At 42.5% G+C, this 22,739-nt stretch overlaps 1 protein-coding gene across 8 annotated transcripts in view; it reads left to right on the plus strand.

Annotated features, from left to right (window-relative positions):
- The window catches only part of LCA5L (lebercilin LCA5 like), a 976,100-nt gene that overhangs the window by 595,096 nt on the left and 358,265 nt on the right, over positions 1-22,739 (plus strand). For 6 of the 8 annotated variants that reach the window (XR_013599757.1, XR_013599755.1, XM_078656822.1 and 3 more), the window contains one exon: positions 30-130. The exons of the other annotated variants lie outside the window; for them this stretch is intronic. Coding sequence is in view for 4 of the 6 variants with exons in the window: in XM_078656822.1 (XP_078512948.1) it covers positions 30-130 (101 nt within the window). In the remaining 2 variants the exon portion in view is untranslated. Of the gene's footprint in view, positions 1-29; positions 131-22,739 lie in introns of those variants that run through there. 8 annotated transcript variants of the gene reach the window in all.

Here is a 22,739-nt window from a genome sequence, read left to right on the forward strand (position 1 = left end):
ACTGCCCTCGCCCATTGTTTTTTGTACAGGTGTGAATCTGAATAAGGCAGTACAGACAGAAAGTCAGATGTTTTTACTGGCACAAGATGGAAGACAAGATCCCGAGGATGGAGATCTTCTGTCCAGAGAGGTACAAAAACATTAATCAATCTACTCAAAAAGGGAATGGTCACTTTAATAGCCTCCAACTTTCCAATAGATGCCTGTCATGGATGTGGACTTGCCAATGGTATCAAAAATGAGAACATTTATATTGGCAGACTTCTGCGGCATGTGAGATGTTATACACTATTGAGGTAAAGAAAGTTCTACCTTCACATCCTGCACAGGCCTGATTGCCATAACCCAAGCAGTGTCTGTCGAAGATCAACGGGGCGACCTTGGCAGTGGCAGTAATGATCATTTCCGTGTTTAAATATTGGTATACCCACATACATTGTTCTAAGATAAGGGATTGAGCCTTTTCTTTAAAGTGCTACAAGGTTTGGTTACATTAACACAAAATCTAGTACCCCTTTCAAACTCTCAGATCTTTCTCTGTTACTTCACGTTATCCTTTCTGGCTCTGTGCAGGTTTAAAGGAATCTCCTCAGCTCCCTAGAAGTAGGCTTCATTTGTCACTCACCTTAATTCTGTCTTCAGGCATAATGTCAAGCTATATATAGGGTCAACCACATCTCTAGACCCCCCACAAATGCTATTTACGTTCAGTCGTCTTGTACCCTCCTCAAGCTTACATCTGTGATGTGTGTGAGATTCTGCACCTAAAAATATAGCCTCACAGCATTTATCAGCTACATGCAACCATTCCCAATAGGGTGTTACGACGTCATCCGAAGCCACCCTCATGCTGTGTCAGCATAGGCAGCCATCTTAGAGTGGCAAAGAACACCATAATAAGCCTTACTTGTAAAGACTTTATGAATCAAAAAATGGTGAAGATCAATCCCAATGGCCCAACATGGTAACAGCCTAGTCGAAATTCACAAAGAGCCAAATCCATCATAATGGTTATGTACGACATTATGAAAATCATCGTAAACGTATCCCTGTGACGTCAAACTATTCGTCAATATTGACGGTAAGCAACAAAAACCCAAATCTAAAATGAAACAATATAAAGACACCTTTGAAATACTTCTAGGCTGTCGACATATTAATCGGATAGTGATTGGTCAAAACGCGGCCACACAGCTAGTACTGATAGCTGCCATCTTATAATGGTAAGGACCGTAAATTCCAAAGTCCTCACCACTAACTGCAAATAATAACCATACCCTGTATTTAGTAGTACAATATGAATGTACTTCATATGGTCAGGATGTCATTAGGTCAAAGACTCATGACCGAGTCGAAATGATATCTTACTTAATAAACTATCTAGCCGCTCAAACGGTCCAAGGTCCAAGATCTATAAATTAGCGATCAATGGTTCTGCATCATGCTTCCCATATTGCGCATTTGACCATTAATAGCATATACTGTATTAAAAAAGTCAAGTAGAGAATGATATCAAAAGAGTATATATAAAAAGTAAGTAATTACTCTCAGCCACATATGGACAATAGTTTTGCCTAACTATGCATAGAGGCGCTGAATTATAACCTCCAACAGATGTTAAAAGTACAATCTCTGTGCTAACCTTAAAAGAAAAAGGTGTGTTTTTGACCCCACTTAGAAGAATGAAAAGAAACGTACTAGTTAAAACAAATAAGGGATTCAGTTTTCAAAAGCAACAGTTCAAATTGAAATATAGATCCAGAACCTAATAGACGGCGTAACCTCATCTTAAAAAGTAGTGGAATTCATTATCAGTATTATGGCCGTTTGTAACTACCTGTAACCGACAAATCCATTTAGCCTCAGTCTGTCTAAGCAACAGCTCTCTGTCCCCTCCACGTGAATTTACAGTGAAGTGGTCAGTTCCAAAGAACCAGAAACAAGGATCATTTACATGTGCCACTCTGTAATGATTTGTCATGGGGTATATAAAATCCATATTGATCAGTTCCCTACAGTGTTCCTGGATCCGTGTCTTAAGGCTACACGATGTACTAACCACATAAATCATATTGCAACTGCAGCCAATGATGTATACCACAAAACGTGGGTTGCAGTTGATAAAATGTCTTATTCTGTGGATCTGTGATGTATTAAATCTGAAATCTTTCTTCTTATTTTCACCAAATTGGCAACTATTACAACTTTTGCGATTATGAAACCCATCCGGTTTGGTTTGGAAACCAAGTGGTTTTTGCTACTGTAGAAGTAACATAACTAGGACACAATGAATACCTGAGTGTGCGTCCCCTTCTTTACACTACTGTAGGTAATCCCGTAATCCCGGAATGTTCAAAAGTAAAAGCCTATGCTTTCTAAAGATTTTAAAAGTCTTCTTACTGTGTAGTGTGTATTTGGTAATGAACGCCAATTTTCTATTAGTAGACTCCAGGCCATCCTTTTTCTTTCTATTACGAGAACTGGTCTGCAATGTATTTTCACCTCGACGACCTCAATGACACCAACCCCCTCAAGCGAATGAACAACATCAACCTCATCCATGTAGTCACTAAACCATGCAGGGCACACGCTCGACCCCATCTTCACGACAGACTCAAGTACAGCCATGTCGTCGAGCTAACCTGTACTGACCACGCCATCGTCCAATGCACCATCGCAGGATCCTCCGGCACCCCCTCCAAGCCACCTGTCACCGCTCACTGTAGTATCAGAGAACCAATGGACCTACACCCTCAACACATCCTCGCCCAACACCACAACCAACCTAAAACAGTCTTTCAAGAACTCCGACTGGATAACCAATTGCGCCAACAGAATCACCCCACTCAAGCACATCACACTCAAGAGACCAACTAAACTAGCCGACTGGTACACCACGGAACTAAGAACTGTGAAACTCAGCTGCAAGCGACTAGAAAGGAATTGGCGCACCAGCAAAGAGCCCTCACACCGGGCCACCTTCAAGGCATCCCTCAACCAATACCACTATCTACTGAAGGAGACAAAAAGGAACACCCTAGCCGACCGCTTTGACACCAGCTCCACCCACAGCAAAGAACTCTTCAACTTCATCAGAGAGTTTGCCAATCCCTCAGCCACCAAACTCATCACCCCTTCTGAGGAACTCTGCAGCTGCCTGGCGGACTTCTTCCGCGAAAAGATCTCTACCATCTACAAAAACTTCAAACCCCATCCCACCGCCGCCGATACCCTCAGTCTCCTCGCTTCCATGGATACTGACCTCCGATGCAACATTCGGCCACCTGCTGACCACCTGGCACCAGCTCACCACACAAAGCATCACAGCCATCATGAACTCCGTCCACTCAAGAGCGCCCACGGACCCCTGCCGCCATCACATTTTCAACCTCTGGAGCAAGATGATCAGCAGCGAGGTCACCACCATTTTCAATTCATTGATAACCACAGCCTCCTTCACTGAAGCATGGAAACACGCAGAAATCAAATCCGTTCTCAAGAAACCCTCCACCAGCGAGCTCACAAACTACCATCCCATCTCCTCGAAAAAGCCATCAACCGCCAACTCACGCAACATGTGGAAATCAACAAAATTCTGGACTCTTCCAAATCCAGATTTTGCACCAACCACAGCACCAATACTGCCCTGATCCCCCTCAACCTCACAGCAGCATTCGACACTGTACCCCACCACACCCTTATCAAGAGGTTTCATCGCATCGAAGTCCAAGGAGAAGCCCTCACATGGATTACCTCTTTCCCCACCAAAAAACCCTAGAGAATCCATCTATCACCTTTCACCTCAGAACCCAAGAACTTCATCTGCAGCGTCCCTCAAGGCTCGTCCGTCAGCACTACACTGTTCAACATCTACATGACACCCTTGCCAGGTGGTCAGAATCCATGGAATGAACATTATTTCCTATGCGGATGACAACCAGCTTATCCTCTCACTATCAGAAGACCCCTCCACCACGTAGGCCAATTTCTGCAGGTGCATGACTAGCAGCTTAGACTGGATGAAGAACATCTGCCTAAAATGTAACATAGACAAAATGGAAGTCCTGATCTTCTGTAACAACACTTCCCCATGGAACGCTCGGGTGGCCCTTTGAACTATGACCAGCACCCAATCCGACAGACCATGTACACAACCTTAGACCGCAAGCTTACCATGAACAACCAGATCAACCCAGTCCCCTCCACCTGCTTCCTCAATGTTCACATGCTCAGTAAGGTCTTCAAATGGCTCCCTGCCAACACCAGACAAGCCGTCACTCATGCCCTAATCACCAGCCAGCTGGACTATGGCAACGTACTCTACGTAGGAAGCACCTTGCAGTACCTGAAGAGACTACAGACCATACAAAACTTAGCGGCCAGACTCGTCCTCAACCTCCCCAAACGGACCCACTCCAGCTCCCACCTCAAGGAGCGTCAATGGCTCCCCATTCAGAAAAGGTGTAAAAATGATGATGCTGATTGTAGGAGGCTGGCTTAGTATATGCTGCACATTTATTTAAGTGAAGCACCCTGCACTAAATTCAGATAACCCTTATGGTGAGTTTAGTGGTCTTAGACAACCATAAAAAGCTCTCCAAGTGGTAGCTGTGGAGAGCAGCCTACGGGCTTAGTCCAGAAGGAGTTGTAAAGCAGCTTGTTTTACTAGTACTAATCTTATAGTGTAGGTTAAGTGAAAAAGTAGTTATAAAAATAGATATTTATTATAAACACTCACTAACACGTTGCAATATCTCCTACCTGGAGATAAAATCACAATACACAAAATACTTTAACAAAAGAATAGGTAAGTAGCACAAATACACAGTGATCTCCAGGGGGATACCAAGCTAAATACTAAGAAAGTGGAATGCGAACCTCGTCTGAAGTCGAGACTGGACCCAGAAGAGACTTAGAAGAGCCGGGCACCCAAGAAACCACCCAAGATAAGTACTCACGAACCCTTCGGAGGGCGTGTGCAGAGTGGGAAAACAACCTCGTCCTCAATAGAAGTCAATGTGGAAGTTGCGGTTGCAGTTTTCAAGAAGGACCCTTCCCGGAGGACCCTGAAGAAACCCCATGGAAGTTGGAAGGTTGCAGAGACAGTCTACCCGTGGATTCCCCAGGAACCAGGCTACCTACACTCGGGAAGCTGGGTGCATAGGTGTGAAGTGACGTCGGAAACCACTGTAGATCACAATGGAATTCAAGAGCCAGGGGGTTGGTGTCCGATGGGAGAATCATCAAGACTTGGCAGCAGAAACAGGCGAGGAAAGCGAAGAAGGGCAGTGTTGGGACCAGCAAGGTCCAAGGGACTCACCATGTGTAGTTGAGTCAGAGCAGGCCCGAGCAAGCAGGGAGCACAATGGAACAAAAGAAGACCCTCAAGCGGACCCACAGGCCTAAGGCACATGAGTGGCAAGAGGTCCTAGAGCAACTCACCAAGAATGCAGGCCCACGGTGCAGAGGATGTGGTGAGGACAAAGTTCTTGGTAGCAAGAGATGCTGAAGGCTGGAGCTTCCTGGAGCCCGAAGATCTCTGAAGGAGAGTGTCAACATGCCTTGGCAACAGCAAGTTGATGCAGTGCACAGTGGTACTGCTGCAGCTGTTCTGACGAGGGATACTGACTTCAAACTTGCTGAGAAGACCGTGTAGGCCTCAAGGGAGTTGCAGAATCACCACCTGTGTTGCTGAGCCTCTTGGATTTCCGTGGGACATCAAGAGTAGCAGACCGGTCAGCTTGGTTGCTGTGCCTGCAGATGTAGGGAAGTGACTCCTTCACTCCAAAGGAGATTCTTTCGGATGTTTTGAATGTCCATAGGCAGGGAGAAGAACCTTCTATGGAGCACAGGCCCAGACGACGCTGAAGACTGGCAGGACGATGAGACCGGGGGCAGCAGGAGTCTTCCCAGACGCATACTTGGTTCCTAAAGCGAAGTCTAACTAAGTTCTAAGTTCTCAGACATTTGAATACGAAGTAGTTTCGGATCTGAATCTTGTGACACAACGAATCTGAAGAGCCAACGACGGGTAGGACCTGAAGTACCCTAATGAAAGGGTTGGGACGATTCAGGGGTCCCTCCCAGAGGAGGGGCTGGACAGAGAGGAAGATACTCCCATGTCCTTTGTCCAGTTTCGCGCTAAGCGGGAGCCAACAGCTCCCTGAAATGGGTCCAACTGGAGTATACAAGGATGGCACCAAATGTGCACTTCAAAGCAGTCTGGTGGAGCTGGCAAGTGCCCCCACAGCAGCCCAATACACTAAGTCCTGTCTGGGAGGTGATTACACTGTTGTATAGCATTTTAGGACCCTAGTGTAATTTTCCCGATTTATGCCCTTATATATGTATAAAATATTGTATCCTTATATAGGCCTAGAAATCATAACCATATTCAGACATAACTCAAGTAGTCCTAATACGGCTTGGCTACTTCCACTGGTTCCGAAAATCTACAAGGATTTCTCGGAAAAACCCGCCTTCAGCAGTTATGCATGAATAATAATTTATCCAAGAACTCATAGAGTTTTCAGAGAATTAAGTCTCTAATGACGTTATTATGTCCAATCTTATGTCAAACTCGGCACCTTCAAGGTATAAATATGCCCACACTTGTCCAAACAAACACACGGTGGTTTGGAGCAGTTCAACTATCTACTTGCCCGACGCGCCCTGCTGCAGCAAGTGCCGAAGGAAGCCGACCCTCTAGCTGACGCACTGAGAGACGCTGTATTTTCTCTTGCCGAGAAATCCAGCTCCAGTGTTTCCAGGCTACCCTTGCGGGTTGCTGGGATATCGAGTCCTGAGAGAGAGATACCAGACCTCCTACATTCTAAAAACCAAGCTTATTAGACCCTAAGAGAATTCTTGGATTAGATTCTTGGCAAAGAATACTAAAACTAGGCTACACCTTACTTACTTCTTCCCTTGTACTAGACCTAGGTTAGGTACACCGGGGTAGGCGTATTTTAGAAGCACTAGTTGAGTACTTTAAGTCATTATTTATCACTGTTTGTATTTTATGCATTTTGGGTATTTTATGGCTTAGAAACCATATCATTCTTTTACAATATTATTTTATAATACTCTTCGTACTGTACACTTTGTACTTTACCGCAAGTATTACGATTGCAGCAGTTCATTTCTTATGCTTGAGAAAGAAGACTGTTCAGTGAATATATTTTATTGAAAACGCCCGTTTCTCTATTTCTCTGCACCTCTGGTGAAATGAAGCATGCACGATTGACTGAGTGATATAACTATCTATTGTTTCCGCGACTCTAGAGATATATTTCTTATCCTTGGGAAACAAAGTTGTCATGTTTTAAGTGGTTGTCAGAAACCAATCCCTTCTTGTTCATTCGAGAAAGTTTCTAGTGACCTCTGAGCTAGCTGGCACACACAATTTAGTCTAGTATATTCAGTAGAGACCTAGTCGACTTCAGTCCTACGTCTAAACTACAGGATACACTATTCCAATGCGCAGAGCCTATTGGGAATATAGGAACTACACTACATGGCGCCCAACGTTTGGTAAAGCGATAATTTAACGCTAGATACTAGAGTAACTCAGTCGTGCTTTTCACACAGACCCCTTTTTCCCGTAAAATACTCCAATAGACGTCTGGAGTGGGTTAAAAGAGTAGGACGAAAAAATCCTATGTATTAGTTTTTAGTTTGTTCAACGTTGAAGGATACAGTGTTCCAAAATATTGTGCACCTAATCTTTGTTTCTTTGGAACTTGTTCTACAACACTTCCAGTCAACAAAAATGACGGATAGTGACGAAGAATTAGAAAGAGTTGCAGCAGCAGCTCAAGCAGTTTTGGATGACACAACTCTCCAACAAAATGACCCGGTGCAATACTCATCCCGGTAAATATAAGGAAAACCATCACTATAAAACGTATAGAAAATGGAGTATCATCGAGAGGTGGTAAAGTAATATTTGTTATAGAGGCACATGAATATCTGCAGACAGAGGTATTCTATTCATGGATTCTGTTTCCTGCAGCAAATGCAGTAACACATGAGTTCCACTTCTATAAATTAGAGGAACCACCAGTGGAATATGTTCCTTTCGAGGACGTTGAAATTCCACTAACTTACCAAGAGCATCAGCCCTGGTTTAATGGCTCGCTACAACATCGAAATCACATTACCTGGCTCGGTCCACTAGGTAGACCAGGAGCCACATGGCCGGTACTGGCCAGCTATACACCACATCCTGACATTGAAAGAATGACAGCTCCTGAATTGTTAGCTCAGTTAAAACAGCTGATTAAAATACACAGGCAGTTGGTTCAATATGTCATGAGGACTTTAACAGTCCAACCAGCTGTAAGAATTGCACATCACATCCCTCATCAAGGGAACACAAACAAAATTACACCACAGACTATACAGTCAGTCATTGGTAAATTACCCGCAAAACAGGAACAAATTCCATTCTGGTTAGCTCACAAAATTACTCAAATCGAGGCAGTATTTCCTGATAGTACACCTCATGAGAAAAACAGGATTTTAACAATCTGTTTACCAAAGGGGATTGCACCACACGTAGAGTACCACATAAGCTATATGAATTAACACTCCGGATGGAGGCGGACAAACCAAGAAAAATTAGAGCACTCTTGGGAGAAGCTCTCTAAGGGTTATGACATCCTACTAGCTGAACAAGACTGGCCACCTGAGTTTGTCAGGGAGTGCCCACATGGCGAAGATATAATTATGCCAGCCTTCTCAAATCACATTCCAATTCATACAAAATATACACATATGCCAGGAAATGGGCTGTAGCCCAGGCCCCAGCATTATACAAAAATCATGTAGGATATGATGAGGATTCCCCTCACCATAAAATCCAGTTGAAAACTCAACCAACAATGCAAAGGCAATATCCTGTAAAACAGGAAGCTAAAAACATGTCAGGGAGATTTTAAATCAACTTGAATACCAAAGGGTAATTGAAACATGCACCTCATCAATGAACAATCTTTGTTTCCTGTCTCCAAACCAGACAATTCATATTGTCTAGTTTTGGATTACAGACATCTAAACTCTTGTTGCAAAACATTTGAAGTACAAAATGCACATAGTTCAGCACTGATGAATAACATCGTGCGCAAAAAATATAAAACTACATTAGATATCTCAAATGTTTTTTTTGTCAAAACATTGCACCTGAAAGCAGATATTTTACCGCTTTTTCAATAATGGGGACACAGCGACAATTTTGCCTTCTCCCCCAGGTATTCAAGAATAGTCCAGAGTTATTTTCAGCCAGAGTAACAGAGTTACTACAAACGTACGATGATGAGGCATTGTCCTATGTCGATGACATCTATCTTACAGACGATGATTTGGACGTGCACTTGAAAAGAGTGAACACCATCATACTGGGGTTCGCTTCTGAAGGGTATAAATTCAATTTTAAGAAATCACGAATTGCCCACCTCAACGTCCTATTCTTGGGATATGAGTTATCAAGTGAAGGAAAAAGCCTGGCAGCAAACTTCTTAGAGAAATGTGCGCTGCTCCAACCTCCAAAAACGCTGAAAAACATAGTCAATTCTAGATTTCCTGAATTTCGGAAGAACTTATGTTCTAAACTACGCAGAAAGGGTTAAACCTCTCTACGAACTAATCAAACCTGATTTCAAACCTACTAATTGGACACAAAAACACACAGAAATTTTGCGTTCAGTGCAAACAGACATGTTGGGAAAAACACAGTTACAAACACGACAACGTGCGCAACCTAGTGATCCGAATCATCCCAGGGAGATGCGGATTCACATACCTAACCTTTAACGAAGGTGAGACGGTACCAGTAGCATACAAGTCACACTTGTACACACAAGCTGAAATAAAATTCACTTCAACAGAAAAGATACTGACAGCGGTTCAGACTGCCGTAGCAAAAGAAAGAGCCATCGCACAGGGTAAACGCATTAAAATCGTTACACCTGTACCTGCCTTAGAGGCAGTGACAAAGGCAAGCATTCCAAATGCTAAAGCTTTACATCCGAGATGGATATAATGGGTTAATTTTCTTGCTGCAACAGATGTTGAATACGTTTTGACCCGTATTTAAAAACACAAGAATTCCTCCAATACGAATTAGAATGTCCTCTGCCGACTGAAATTCTGCCACTCGAACATTACGGCTGTATAATATATACAGACGGCTCAGCACAGCCCGCAATTGGGGGTAAACAAGCTTACAGTGCTGCGTGCACGATTGTTAAAGGTCGCTGGCGCGAAGGTAAATTTAGACCTATGTTCACAAAAAAGTAAATCTCCCGGAGACTGTACAGCTCAGCGAGCTGAACTACAGGCTTTCAAGATGGCGCTTGAAAATACCGATCGCGAATTCCCCACACTCATGGTGTGCGATTCGTATTACTGCGTCCAATCATACAATGAATTCTTGCAGAACTAGGTTCAGAACGGCTTCAAAGACGCTAAAGGTGGCACAATTAAGCATAAACGTCTATGGGAACAAGTAGTTCTTTTGCAAAAAGAACTACAAAAGACTCACGTGATTCATACACTGAGTCATCAACGTGATGGCGTTTACGTTGCAGGGAATTCATTGGCTGATGAGGCCGCGAAGGCAGCTGTGCAAACGGCTTTCGTAGCTGCAATCACTCGTTCAAAAACAATAATAGACAGTGAAACAATGCTAGCAGTGAATTCCTCAATGAAAGGCAACTATGCAGCATTACCACTAAACTATCCACTCGGTAATATATACATAATTGATGCAAACTCGGTTTCATTTGCTCGAATCCCTGGAGTGGGGGATAGGGTAATTCCAAACAGAAAGGAGAGAGGTGCTTTGGTTCACGAAGCACATATGGGAGAGGGTCTGATACATCAAGGGATATTAATGTCTCTAATAGAGTTAGAAAAGAGGTACTGGTGGCCAGGAATGAGCGTCCAAGTCTACGAATTTGGAATTAACTGCGATACCTGTCACAAGGGCCATAGCTTCGAAAACAAACAGATTCCTGACTACAGTGAAGCCAGCCCAGTACAGACACCATTGTTAGACAGCATTAGACTATCTACACGCAGACGTCATTATAGACTAATGCGGTTCCCACAATTATTAAGACAAGATTCATTTGGATGTTGCACCAGCGCTCGGCTGACGCCAGAACTGTTATAAAAGATTTGCGAGTCTTTATCGGCACATACGCAATCGGCACACTAAATTCTGACCAGGGTCCTCCGTTTAGCTCTCGAGCTTACAAGGAGGCCATGGCCAGCTTGGGCGTTGCATTGCGATTTTCGAGTCCCTTCCATCCTGACGGAAATGCGGTAGTGGAATGAAAAAACCGTGACATAAAGCAATCTATAACAGCTAGGGTATTAGGTTCGGGTGACGGGTGGGTCAAACATCTAAATAGTGTCCAACGTAGTCTTAATAATCTGCCAAGAAATTCTCTTGGGGGAATCACTCCATATGAATTATTATTTGGTACTAGAATGCTAATCCAGGATCTTGATTGTCAAACTTCAGTGGTGGAACAGAAACCCTTTGATATCAAAGACCGTTTGCCTGTTTTACAGGACTTAAATGAAACAAGAAGAAGTCTGAATAACACAACACAAAGCCCAACGACCACTGAAGAAAAACCACCTGTTCCAGCAAGACCTGTCTGGATTCCAAAGATTAGGGATCTAGTCAGGGAAAAGATTGCGGTAAAGAAGAAATTTGGGCCTTATCATAGTAAAGCAGTACCTGTCTTAGCAATTCTTTGAACAAGATCAGTGTTACTACCGCCGCTTGCTGAAAAAAGGGAGAACAGAACAGTATCAATTGACCTGGTAAAACCACATAATGTGGCCGATAATAAGTAGTAAGCCCAGTGGACTCCCAAGATGTAGCAGACGACCAAATCTTGCTACAATCCAATAGGTTCAAACTGAAAGACTTATCACCTTTGATAAACCTGCAGTGAGAAAAGAAGGACTATGCAACAAAGCCATGGAACTTGTACCTCTTGAGACCCAAATATCAGTTTGTCGTGAAACTCCTGTCTACAATGATGTAGCATCTGACTATACAAACATGTCAAAGGAGGAAGGAACTCCAGTGATTTCAAAGAATCCGGATGCGATACCAACTATTGACAGAACTGCCTCTCGCTATTTTATCAACTTTGATAACTTTTCTGAGGATCCAAGTGAACCAGAAATAAGGCCAGCAAATAAACATTTTAAAGAAAAAATAACAGAACTCTTTCATCAACTTGAGAAAACATATCTGGTTTCGCCATCGGTTGAATTTTGGATAGGATTAGGTGTACTTTTTATGCTGCTATTACTCATTCTTATTTTAAGTCTGGGACTGATGATAGATGGAAAATACAGTACAATTGACACAGCAAGTAAGAACATCAACTTGCTCCTGTACCCTTACAACTCATCTCATCGTGAGCGAAGAGACGTGTCATCAGTGAACATCCCAGCCGTTCCTATACATGGTGGTATAGCATGGGATAGAACTTATTATGACATTCATGGCCCGGTGGAATTGTTGAAAATTCCACACCAATTTAAGGTTTCTTTAAGTGATTTTGTTTCATCAAGCACTTTTTCTGATGATTGGGACTTTGAAACTGTTAATATTATGATGTCAGATTTAGAAATGTCAGCAACATTTCAAAAACATGAACACCTAGAAGGTTCAACAAGTTATGAAGAACTGTATTGTTATAATCATTATGGTCACCATTATTTGCACAAATCTGCAAACCCTAGAAATGTTTTTACTTATAATCAATGGGAACATTGTCCAACGCCACCAAAAAGCAGCTCTAAAACATTTTATAAGAAATGTCCATACTTTACAGGTTTTAATGTGACAAATCCAGAAACGTTTTATTTTAAAAATATAAATAAAACAGGAATGGAAAACATGTTGACCAATACTAAACAAATTTATTCTGCGAACTTTTATGCTCAGCTGTCTACATTAGGGTTTAACTTTTGGAAAGACAACATTGAGACAAAAACTGTCTGGGGCACAAAAGAATGGCAGGTGCACGGTTTATAAGCCTTGTTCAGAGCCTGCATTATCCCAGAACAAATTATATTTTTAAATGACACTGTTCAACAAACATCATTTCTTGGCATAGCTAAGATAAAAGATTTAAACAAACCATCAATACCTAAGCCCACGCCTGACAGTAATAACACTGCAGATGAGGAGGTAGACGTGAGACAGATTTTAAAACACAACAGAACCAATCCTGATTGGAAACAATGGTTAATCTGGCCCATAGACATGAGCAACTGTCAAGATAGATTCATGAACAGAACACAAGAGTTCAAAATGAATAGGCCAGATCCAAGATACTCCCATAGACAACATCCAGGAATAGTCACATACAGTGTAGGAAAACTATGCCTTGACTGGCTACAGAAATCCACACTTCCAGAAATTAAACAACACTTGACTTTACTTAAAGAAGGCGTTGACTTACGAGACTTCTTACTTGGGCCTCGTTCACAACGTCAAAAGCGTTTCATATACGCCGGTATATACGCAGGGTACAACGAAGCTTGGAAAATAACACAGATGGAAACTGCAGAAAAATACGTGAAATTGATCGTATTCATTTAGAGAAAGCACTCTCTGTAGTGGACAATGGGTTAACGACTCTGTCCTCCAGAATTTATTCTTTGGAAAGCATTGTATCATTTGCCATTGCCATTGACATAATAGAACAGGATTTGCTAATGTTACAACATGGCCAGTCTCAATTACGTTCTATAATGCTGCTAGGCTGGACGTTACAAAATCTCCATTCAGGCTACGTGCCATGGTGTCTAATCAATACCACGTCATTGTTTACTGTCTTTAACCTTACAGATAAACAAATCTCTTTGGCACAAAGAGGAGCAGACTATACGGTGCTGAGCATTGAAAAACTGGAAAGATTACCAATAACAGTTACTAAGAAACCTGATGTAGAACGGAAAACACATGGCACCATCACGATACCAGTGACGATTTTCCAATTTCAGTATTGTCTACAGCATATACCAGCAGGCTTGTATGAAAGGTTGGGTAAAGGATACATTAAGTCAACCTGGACTTTACCATACACACACAAATGTTGGAGTGGGGGAAAGGAGGTATTTCTTAGTTCAAAAAATTGTAAAAACTCACTAAGCGGTACACTTTTATGTGAAGGTATTAATTTACATGGAGCCTGCGGAGGTTGTTTAAATAACCTTTCTTGCCACCTGCATGGTACTCCAGCAGCCGTGATAGACCCGATTTTTAGGCAGCTTTCCAATGGGAGCTACGTTATGCTCAACGATCACAGCTGTTGTGGCATGTTGCCAGGAAAAGCCTATCTGGTTAGTGTGTCGGCCAGGGTCACTTGTTGTATGCAAGTAATGTATCCAAAAAGTAATACAGACAGGGAGACGGCGTTATGGCCTTCACTGAATATCTCTTCTATACGAATTGATACTTTAAGCAGAATGAAAGCCATTCTTTTACAAAAAACTGCCACTGACCTCGTCTAGAGAAACGTTGGATCTGCAAGTGGCAAGGACTTTGGCAGAGATAGATGCATTATTATCAACAAACTGTCCAGTACATTTCGCAGAAATGTTAGGTCAAATCTTAAACATGTCTGATACCAGTGGCATCGCACATGTATTTAAGACGATCTTTTCAAGACTGTTAACACCATTCGAAGCAGTCCTTGGCATTTTTCCAAATTTCGTGCACTCTGTGTTCGGGACTTGTAGCAGGAATTCTATTTTTATTTCTTCTGCTCCGATATGGCAAGTCCAGTCACCAACGATACCCAGAGTACAATGGAACGGGCTCTCCTGGCCATGCGGTATTGTGACAGAATTACACAGATTATTGGCTTGGCTTGTTTAAGAGATCTGAATACCACTTGGCTCCTTTCATTCAGACCAATCTGGCAAGATTGCATCTTACCTGTTCTACGATGCCTGCTTTGCGGAGAAGAATGCGTGTTAGACATCTGTCTTACACTTCCATCAGCACTGCCAACGGATGTTGACACTTTTCTGGGTCCTGTAACGACTCATACATCGTGTTGCCCCCAACGGCTGCCTATCCTGATGACAGCATTCATTGAGATCTCACCAGCGAATCCAGCTATTGGTGAGGTACGTGGAACAACAGGCACACAGGTACCATCTACATCGAACATTGCTAATGTGAATGACGCTGACGGCGATGCTTTACATCTATGCACATTTGATCTACTTGATGAAGTAGTTCAACTTTCACCAACTGTGGTAGACGGTTTCTTTGCCAGCTTAGATGATTTGATATTTTCTCCCGACACCGAGAATAACTTTTGAAAGTGCACTCAGCGTTCCATGAACTCTGAAATTCGGCCTTCGGTTTTTCAAAACAAACCCTCTAACTTGGGAACTGTATGTTTCGGAAAATCTACATTTGAATTTTATTTCTTCCTTTTCACAATAGACCTTTTCCCTTGGCACAAAGTAATCTGCTTAAAGTAGAACTATTCTTAGAGAACAAGAAATTCATTTGATACTTCCTATAGACATATATTTGACATTATCTCATGAAAACGATAACAGTTTATATATTATGCTATGGAATGGTCTCGACCTTTTTCTTCTGTAAATTTAGAGCCATTTCATAACTGTCATTTCATGTTTCATTTAGATAGCATTTTTTAATAACAGCTATTGCTTGTAAAATGTGTGCAAGACAAATACTCATGTATGTGTATAAACCATGTTTAATGCATTTCATGTATTTTGGGTGGGATTATGAACACATGCTTTAGTTATGTTTTTTATGCTTATAGATTTAGTAATATTAGACATAATACGTGGAGTAGCGTTTTAGGACCCTAGTGTAATTTTCCCGATTCATGCCCTTATTTAGGTATAAAATATTGTATCCTTATATAGGCATAGAAATCATAACCATATTAAGACATAACTCAAGTAGTCCTAATAGGGCTTGGCTAGTTCCACTAGTTCAGAAAATCTACAACGATTTCTTGGAAGACCCGCCTTTAGCAGTCAGGGACTGCCCTCTGCATGAATATTAATTTATCCAAGAACTCATGGAGTTTTCAGAGAATTAAGTCTCTAACCCCTTCCATGCTCATGACGAGCTCAGCTTGTCATGCAGTACACTGCTTGTGTGCTCATGACGAGCTGAGCTCGTCATGAACAATGGGATTCAAAGGTCTTCAGCACAGAGGATGAATTGCTGTAGCATTGATGTGGCTAATGACGTTATTATGTCCAATTTTACATCAAACTCGGCACCTTCAAGGTATAAATATGCCCACACTTGTCCAAACAAACACACGGTGGTTTGGAGCAGTTCGACTATCTACTTGCCCGACGCGCCCTGCTGCAGCAAGTGCCGAAGGAAGCCGACCCTCTAGGTGACGCACTGAGAGACGCTGTATTTTCTCCGGCCGAGAAATCCAGCCCCAGTGTTTCCAGACTACCCTTGCGGGTTGCTGGGAAATCGATTCCTGAGAGAGAGATACCATACCTCCTACATTCTAAAAACCAAGGTACTTAGCTGATTAGACCCTAAGAGAATTCTTGGATTATATTCTTGGCAAAGAATACTAAAACTAGGCCACACCGTACTTACTTCTTCCCTTGTACTAGACCTTGGTTAGGTACACCGGGGTAGGCGTATTTTAGAAGCACCAGTTGAGTACTTTTAGTCTTTATTTATCACTGTATGTATTTTATGCATTTTGGGTATTTTATGGCTTAGAAACCATATCATGCTTTTACAATATTATTTTATAATACTCTTCGTACTGTACACTTTGTACTTTACCGCAAGTTTTACGATTGCAGCAGTTCATTTCTTATGCTTGCGAAAAAAGACTTTTCAATAAATATATTTTATTGAAAACGCCCGTCTCTATTTCTCTGCACCTCTGGTGAAATGAAGCATGCACGATTGACTGAGTCAAATAATCTATTGTTTCTGCGACTCGAGATATATTTCTTATTCTTGGGAAACAAAGTTGTCATGTTTTAAGCGGTTGTCAGAAACGAATCCCTTCTTGTTCATTCGAGAAAGTTTCTAGTGACCTCTGAGCTAGCTGGCACACACACAATTCAGTCTAGTATATTCAGTAGAGACCTAGTCGACTTCAGTCCTACGTCTAAACTACAGGATACACTATTCCAATGCGCAGAGCCTATTGGGAATATAGGAACTACACTACAACACCTCCGTTCGACTTGTTCTACCTTCCCCTGCTTGAGCCTGGCTAAGCATCAGGAGGGCAGAATCGTCTCTGTGAACTGCAGCAGCACTAGCTGTCTGTTAGACCCTGAAAGGCTGGTACCAGGAATACAGGGGATCCTACATCCAACACTGGAATGGGTGTTGGGGTAGGAATCTTAACATGTTTTATACCAAACATGACCGGTTTTGGTGCAGCCACTCTATAGTTGGACATCTCGTAATTGACTTGATGTCCACTATATGTCTAAAATGGCTGACCACACTTACAAAGCTGGTAGAATCGACTCCTAGGTTTGTAGGGGGTGTCCTGCTTATGAAGGGCACCCTCACACTTACAACCAAGCACCCTGCCTTCAGGATTGAAAGGCCTATCTTAGGGGTGACTTATAGGTTGTAATTGCAGTGACCTCAGATATAAGGTAACTTATATATGTTGTGAGTGATGCTAGCACCAGCTCACACAGGCTGCAATGGCAGATCCGTAGGCACAGTTTGAGAGGTCTCTCATAGGTGGCACAATACTTGCTGCAGCCCATGGGAAACCCCTGGTGTACCTTAGTACCATATACTAGGGACCAAGGCTCTACGTGCAAAAGACTAATTAATCTGTAAAAAGCAACAGTGTCATTGTATTTTCCCTAATATTGTGGCCTCCTTTTCCCTTGTACATATTTAAATCACGCTGTATATATTGCGCACTAAATTCTATCACTGAGCACAAATGTCACTTGATCACACATCACTTAAAGCTTCACCTCGTGTTGACAGACTTGTTTACAAATGTGTGAATATATATATATGATTCAATTCATATAAAACAATATAGTACTCAACAATTTGTGTTACGTGTGTTGCTATTTGCAATGTGTTCCATATGTCAAGACATTCAAGATATGAATGTTTGAAGACTATAGAGAGTACAAACACTGAACGTTTTCATAAGAAATAGTTGGTAAACCCGACCGAACCATTGTTTTTGCTTATATACCCTGTACCACAAAGGCAATATTATATAAGTTGAAAACAAATTAGGAGCCAGATTTAGATCTTGCCAGATCTAGCCCCCGTTGCTTATCCGTTGTTTCACTTCAAAATATCTTAAGGTATTTTCTGTTTGTTTACCATTGTGAAAAAAATGTAAACATATCTTGCCTTTCATTTTAGGCAAAATTGGTTCAACTTTACAGTAAATTTGAAAGACACTGATTCATATATATTTTTCTACATTTAAAAATAAGGCAGATCATCATATTAAAAATATTGAAAAACCTTAGGGGTATGGCCAAGGAGGCCAAGATGGCAGTTGACTCCTAGCAGAGCTCCCAGCAGAGCTCTCGACACCCAACCAGCATTGATTGCTATACTGCCTGACATCATGCCATCGGACCCTGCATACGAGTCCCTTGTGAACTGCTGACACGTGTGCACCATCTGGGACCCCTCTTAATTATTGGCGAGCTCTCGGGCCACTCAGTGACACGTGTGATCCGGGGAGAGGTACCCTAAGATGGTGGCTGGACTGCCGTAACTCGGGCCCTGGTGATTGACTTTGTGGCCGCTCCAGGTCTGTTAGGGCCATTGCTCTAGAGCGGTCAGCGGCACAGAGTGAGTGCCTCACCCTCCCTTCTTCCGTCCCGCCATGGCTGAGGCCGAATCCAGTAGAGATAGGTGGCGGCTGTGCTGGCCTTTCCCCTGCCTGCATTGGGGGAGATCTGTGCACCCTGCAGCTGTATTTTTAGAGTGGAGCTGCGTTAAGGACAGTGCGGCTTGAGCCGGGGGCCGCGGAGGCCCAGATTGCCATTTATGCCTTGCTGCCGGCTGACTGGACCGGCTGTGTTCGATGGCATTACCCCCATCCTCCCCTGCTGTGCTTGCTGCTCCGATCAAACTGCTGTAACTGTGGCATCTGCAGAGGGGGGCTGCTTGATGTGAGCGGGGTGAGACTGGCTTGCTTGTGAGGTGGGCCAACAGGGATACAGCCACCACCTCCTATTCTGGCTCTGCATTGAACTACTTGACAAGGTAGTAAAGCAGATGTGATAACTTAACCATTTTGGTCGGTGCCACTCCGGCCATCATGGGCAGTTTCAAATAGCACCAGAAGGGGGATCGTCATCCCAAAGGACTGCAATACTGGTTGTAGATTACTCTCTTTTAGGTTTGTTAACTCATGGTGCACTTGGATTCCTAAATAGTTGAAAGAACAAGGGGCCCAGGTTAGGCCCATGGGGAGGTTAACTGGATGGTCAGTCCCTTCTATCACCGGGAAAATGTAAGTTTTAGTTTTGTTTAATTTTAAGCCCATCAGTGTTGCATAATATTGTAGGAGGGTCCACCACCTGTATGACTCCTTTTCCCCCTTACCCAGATAGAGCAGTATGTCATCTGCGTATTGTGAGATCATATGTTCTCGCTCCCCCAGTAACATTCCATGCGTCCCTCCTATCTGTCAAAACTGCTCCGCCAGGGGTTCAATGGTGAGGGCAAACAGTATGGGAGACAACGGGCACCCCTGTCTGGTGCCCCTAAAGATGTCATAGGGTCCCGAGACCCCCCCTGGTTTTTACTCGTGCCGTAGGTTGGGCATACAATATATTAACCCATTTTACTCATCCGTCTCCTAATCTGATTTTGATCATTTTGGCAAACAGAAAGTCGAACCTCACAAAGTCAAAGGCCTTTCCTAGGTCTACTGACATTATCAGGGCCTCAGGATAGTGGTCTCTGTCTGGATGGTGTAGGATATGTAGGAGTGGTCGGATACTGGCAGATGTGGCCCTCGCTGGTATGAACCCACTCTGATCGGTATGTATGAGCGTTGTCATATGGGACAATATTCGTCGTGCCACTACCTTACTCAGAATTTTAAAGTCTGAGGTTAACATAGAAAAAGGTCTAAACTCTGTTACTCTCGCACACACAATTTTGGTTTTCGTGGGGTGGGGGGGTCACTAATGCATCTCTAGTGGAGCCTGGTAAGACATTGTTCTGCCACGCTGCTGCGTATAGTGCCTCTAATTTGGCCAGTGTCTGTGCCATCATTGAGTAAAATTCTTCCGGCTGTCAATCCAGACCAAGCATCTTCCCAGTGGCCATTTCCCCAATATCCTTTCTTACCTCATGGGCTGTCACTGTCTCCCCCAGTCCCCTTCTCAGTGCCGGGTCTAGTGTGCACAGCGACAAGGAGGCCAAAAAAGTACTTACGTCTTCCGACCGCAATGTAGGCTTAGCCTCATATAGATGTTTATATTATGCACAAAATTTGTCATTAATGGTATTTGTGAGGTATAACATGTCCCCTCTTTCTGTTGCAATTTGTGTGATAGGCGCTGCCCTGCTTTCTGGTCATATTAACCACACTAGTAATCTACCTGCTCTACCTCCCTCCTCATGTGTCTTGGTGTGGTATTCTCGGATATCTAAGTCTCTTATCTCTCGAGTGCCTCATTGTATTCCTTCCTAGTTTTTTTCTAGTTGTGTATGAGTCTTCTTATCTGCCGACAGTCTGCGTCCTTGGTCATATAGTGTAGTGTAGTTCCTATATTCCCAATAGGCTCTGTGCATTGGAATAATATATCCTAAGGATTTGACGTAGGACTGAGGTCTACTATGTCTCTATCGAATATACTAGATTTAATTGTGAGTGCTAGCTAGCTCAGAGGTCACTAGAAACGTTCTCAAATTTACAAGAAGGGATTAGTTTCTGACAACCGCATAAACATGACAACTTTGTTGCCCAAGAATAAGAAATATATCTCTAGAGTCGCGGAAACAATAGATAGTTTTTTCACTCAGTCAATCGTGCATGCTTCGTTTCACCAGAGGTGCAGAGAAATAGAGAGACGGGCGTTTTCAATAAAAGGGTATTTATTGAACAAACTTCTTTCTCATGCAGAGGAAATGAACTGCTACAATCGTAATACTGGTTGCAAAGTATAATGCCTACAGTACGAAGAGTATTATAAAATAATACTGTACAAGCATGCTATGGTTTCTTAGCCATAAAATACATAGAATAAATACATCAATAAATAAAAACTAAAAGTACTCAACTGGTGCTTCTAAAATACGCCTACCCTGGTGTACCTAACCTAGGTCTAGTACAAGGGAAGAAGTAAGTGAGGTGTAGCTTAGTTTCAGTATTCTTTTGCCAAGAATCTATCCAAGAATTCTCTAAGGGTCTAATCAGCTCCGTACCTTGGTTTCAGAATGAAGGAGGTCTTGTCTCTCTCTCTCAGGACTCGATTTCCCAGCAACCCTCAAGGGTAGCCTGGAAACACTGGAGCTGGATTTCTTGGCAAGAGAAAAGACAGCGTCTCTCTCAGTGCGTCTGCTGGAGGGTCGGCTTCCTTCGGCACTTGCTGCAGCAGGGCGTCGAGCAAGTAGATAGTCGAACTGCTCCAAACCACTGTGTGTTTTCCTGAGCAAGTGTGGGCATATTTATACCTTGAAGGTACCTTCTTTGACGTAAGGTTGGACATAATAACATCATCAAAGACTCAGTTCTTTGAAAACTCCATGAGATCTTGGATAAATCAATATTCAAGCAAGGGGAAGTCCCTAACTGCTGAAGGCGGGTTTTTACAAGATATCGTTGTGGATTTTCAGAACTAGTGGAAGTAGCCCTGCCATATTTGGACTGCATAGGCTAAGTCTAAATATGGTTAGGATTTCTATGCCTATATAAGGATAGGGTGATTTATACCTATATATGGGCTTGAATCGGGAAAATTACTCTAGGGTCCTAAATTCATATACAACACCCACTCCACTTTATTATGTTTAACATTACTAAATTATAAGCACTAAAACATATCTAAAGCATGTGTTTACAATCCCACCCAAAATACACAAAATGCATTTGAAAAGGTTGCACACGAAAAATGAGCATTTGTACAGTACACATTTAAAAGCAATAGGTGTTATTCAAAACATGAATTATGATGCTGGCAAAGCTAACTGAATGAATCATGTAATGACATTTATGAAATGGCTCTGAGTTACAGAAGAAAAGGTCGAGACCATGTCATAGTAGAATATATAAACTGTTTTGGTTTTTAGGACAATGCTAATTACTGTCTATTTTAGGAAATATGTAAAGAATTTCTTGTTCTCTAAGAATAGTTCTACTTTAAGCAGATTACTTTGTGCCAACAAAATTAAATGTTTTGGAAAAAGTCAAAAATAGCCGTAGAAAAATAGAGTTCCAAAGCTTTTTGGAAGGAGTGTTATGAAAAGTGAAGGCCAAATTCAGAGTTCATGGAACGCTGTGTGCAGATTTCAAAAGTTATTCTCGGTGTCAGGAGAAAACATCAAATCGTCTAAGCTGGCAAAGAAATCGTCTACCACAGTAGGTGAAAGTGGAACTACTTCATTAAGTAGATCAATTGTGAACAGATGAGAAGCATCGCCATCAGCGTCTCCCGCATTGGCAATGTTCAAATCAGATGGTACCTGTGTG

The sequence above is a fragment of the Lissotriton helveticus genome, chromosome 8 (genome assembly GCF_964261635.1).
Source record: "Lissotriton helveticus chromosome 8, aLisHel1.1, whole genome shotgun sequence".
NCBI lineage: Eukaryota > Metazoa > Chordata > Amphibia > Caudata > Salamandridae > Lissotriton > Lissotriton helveticus.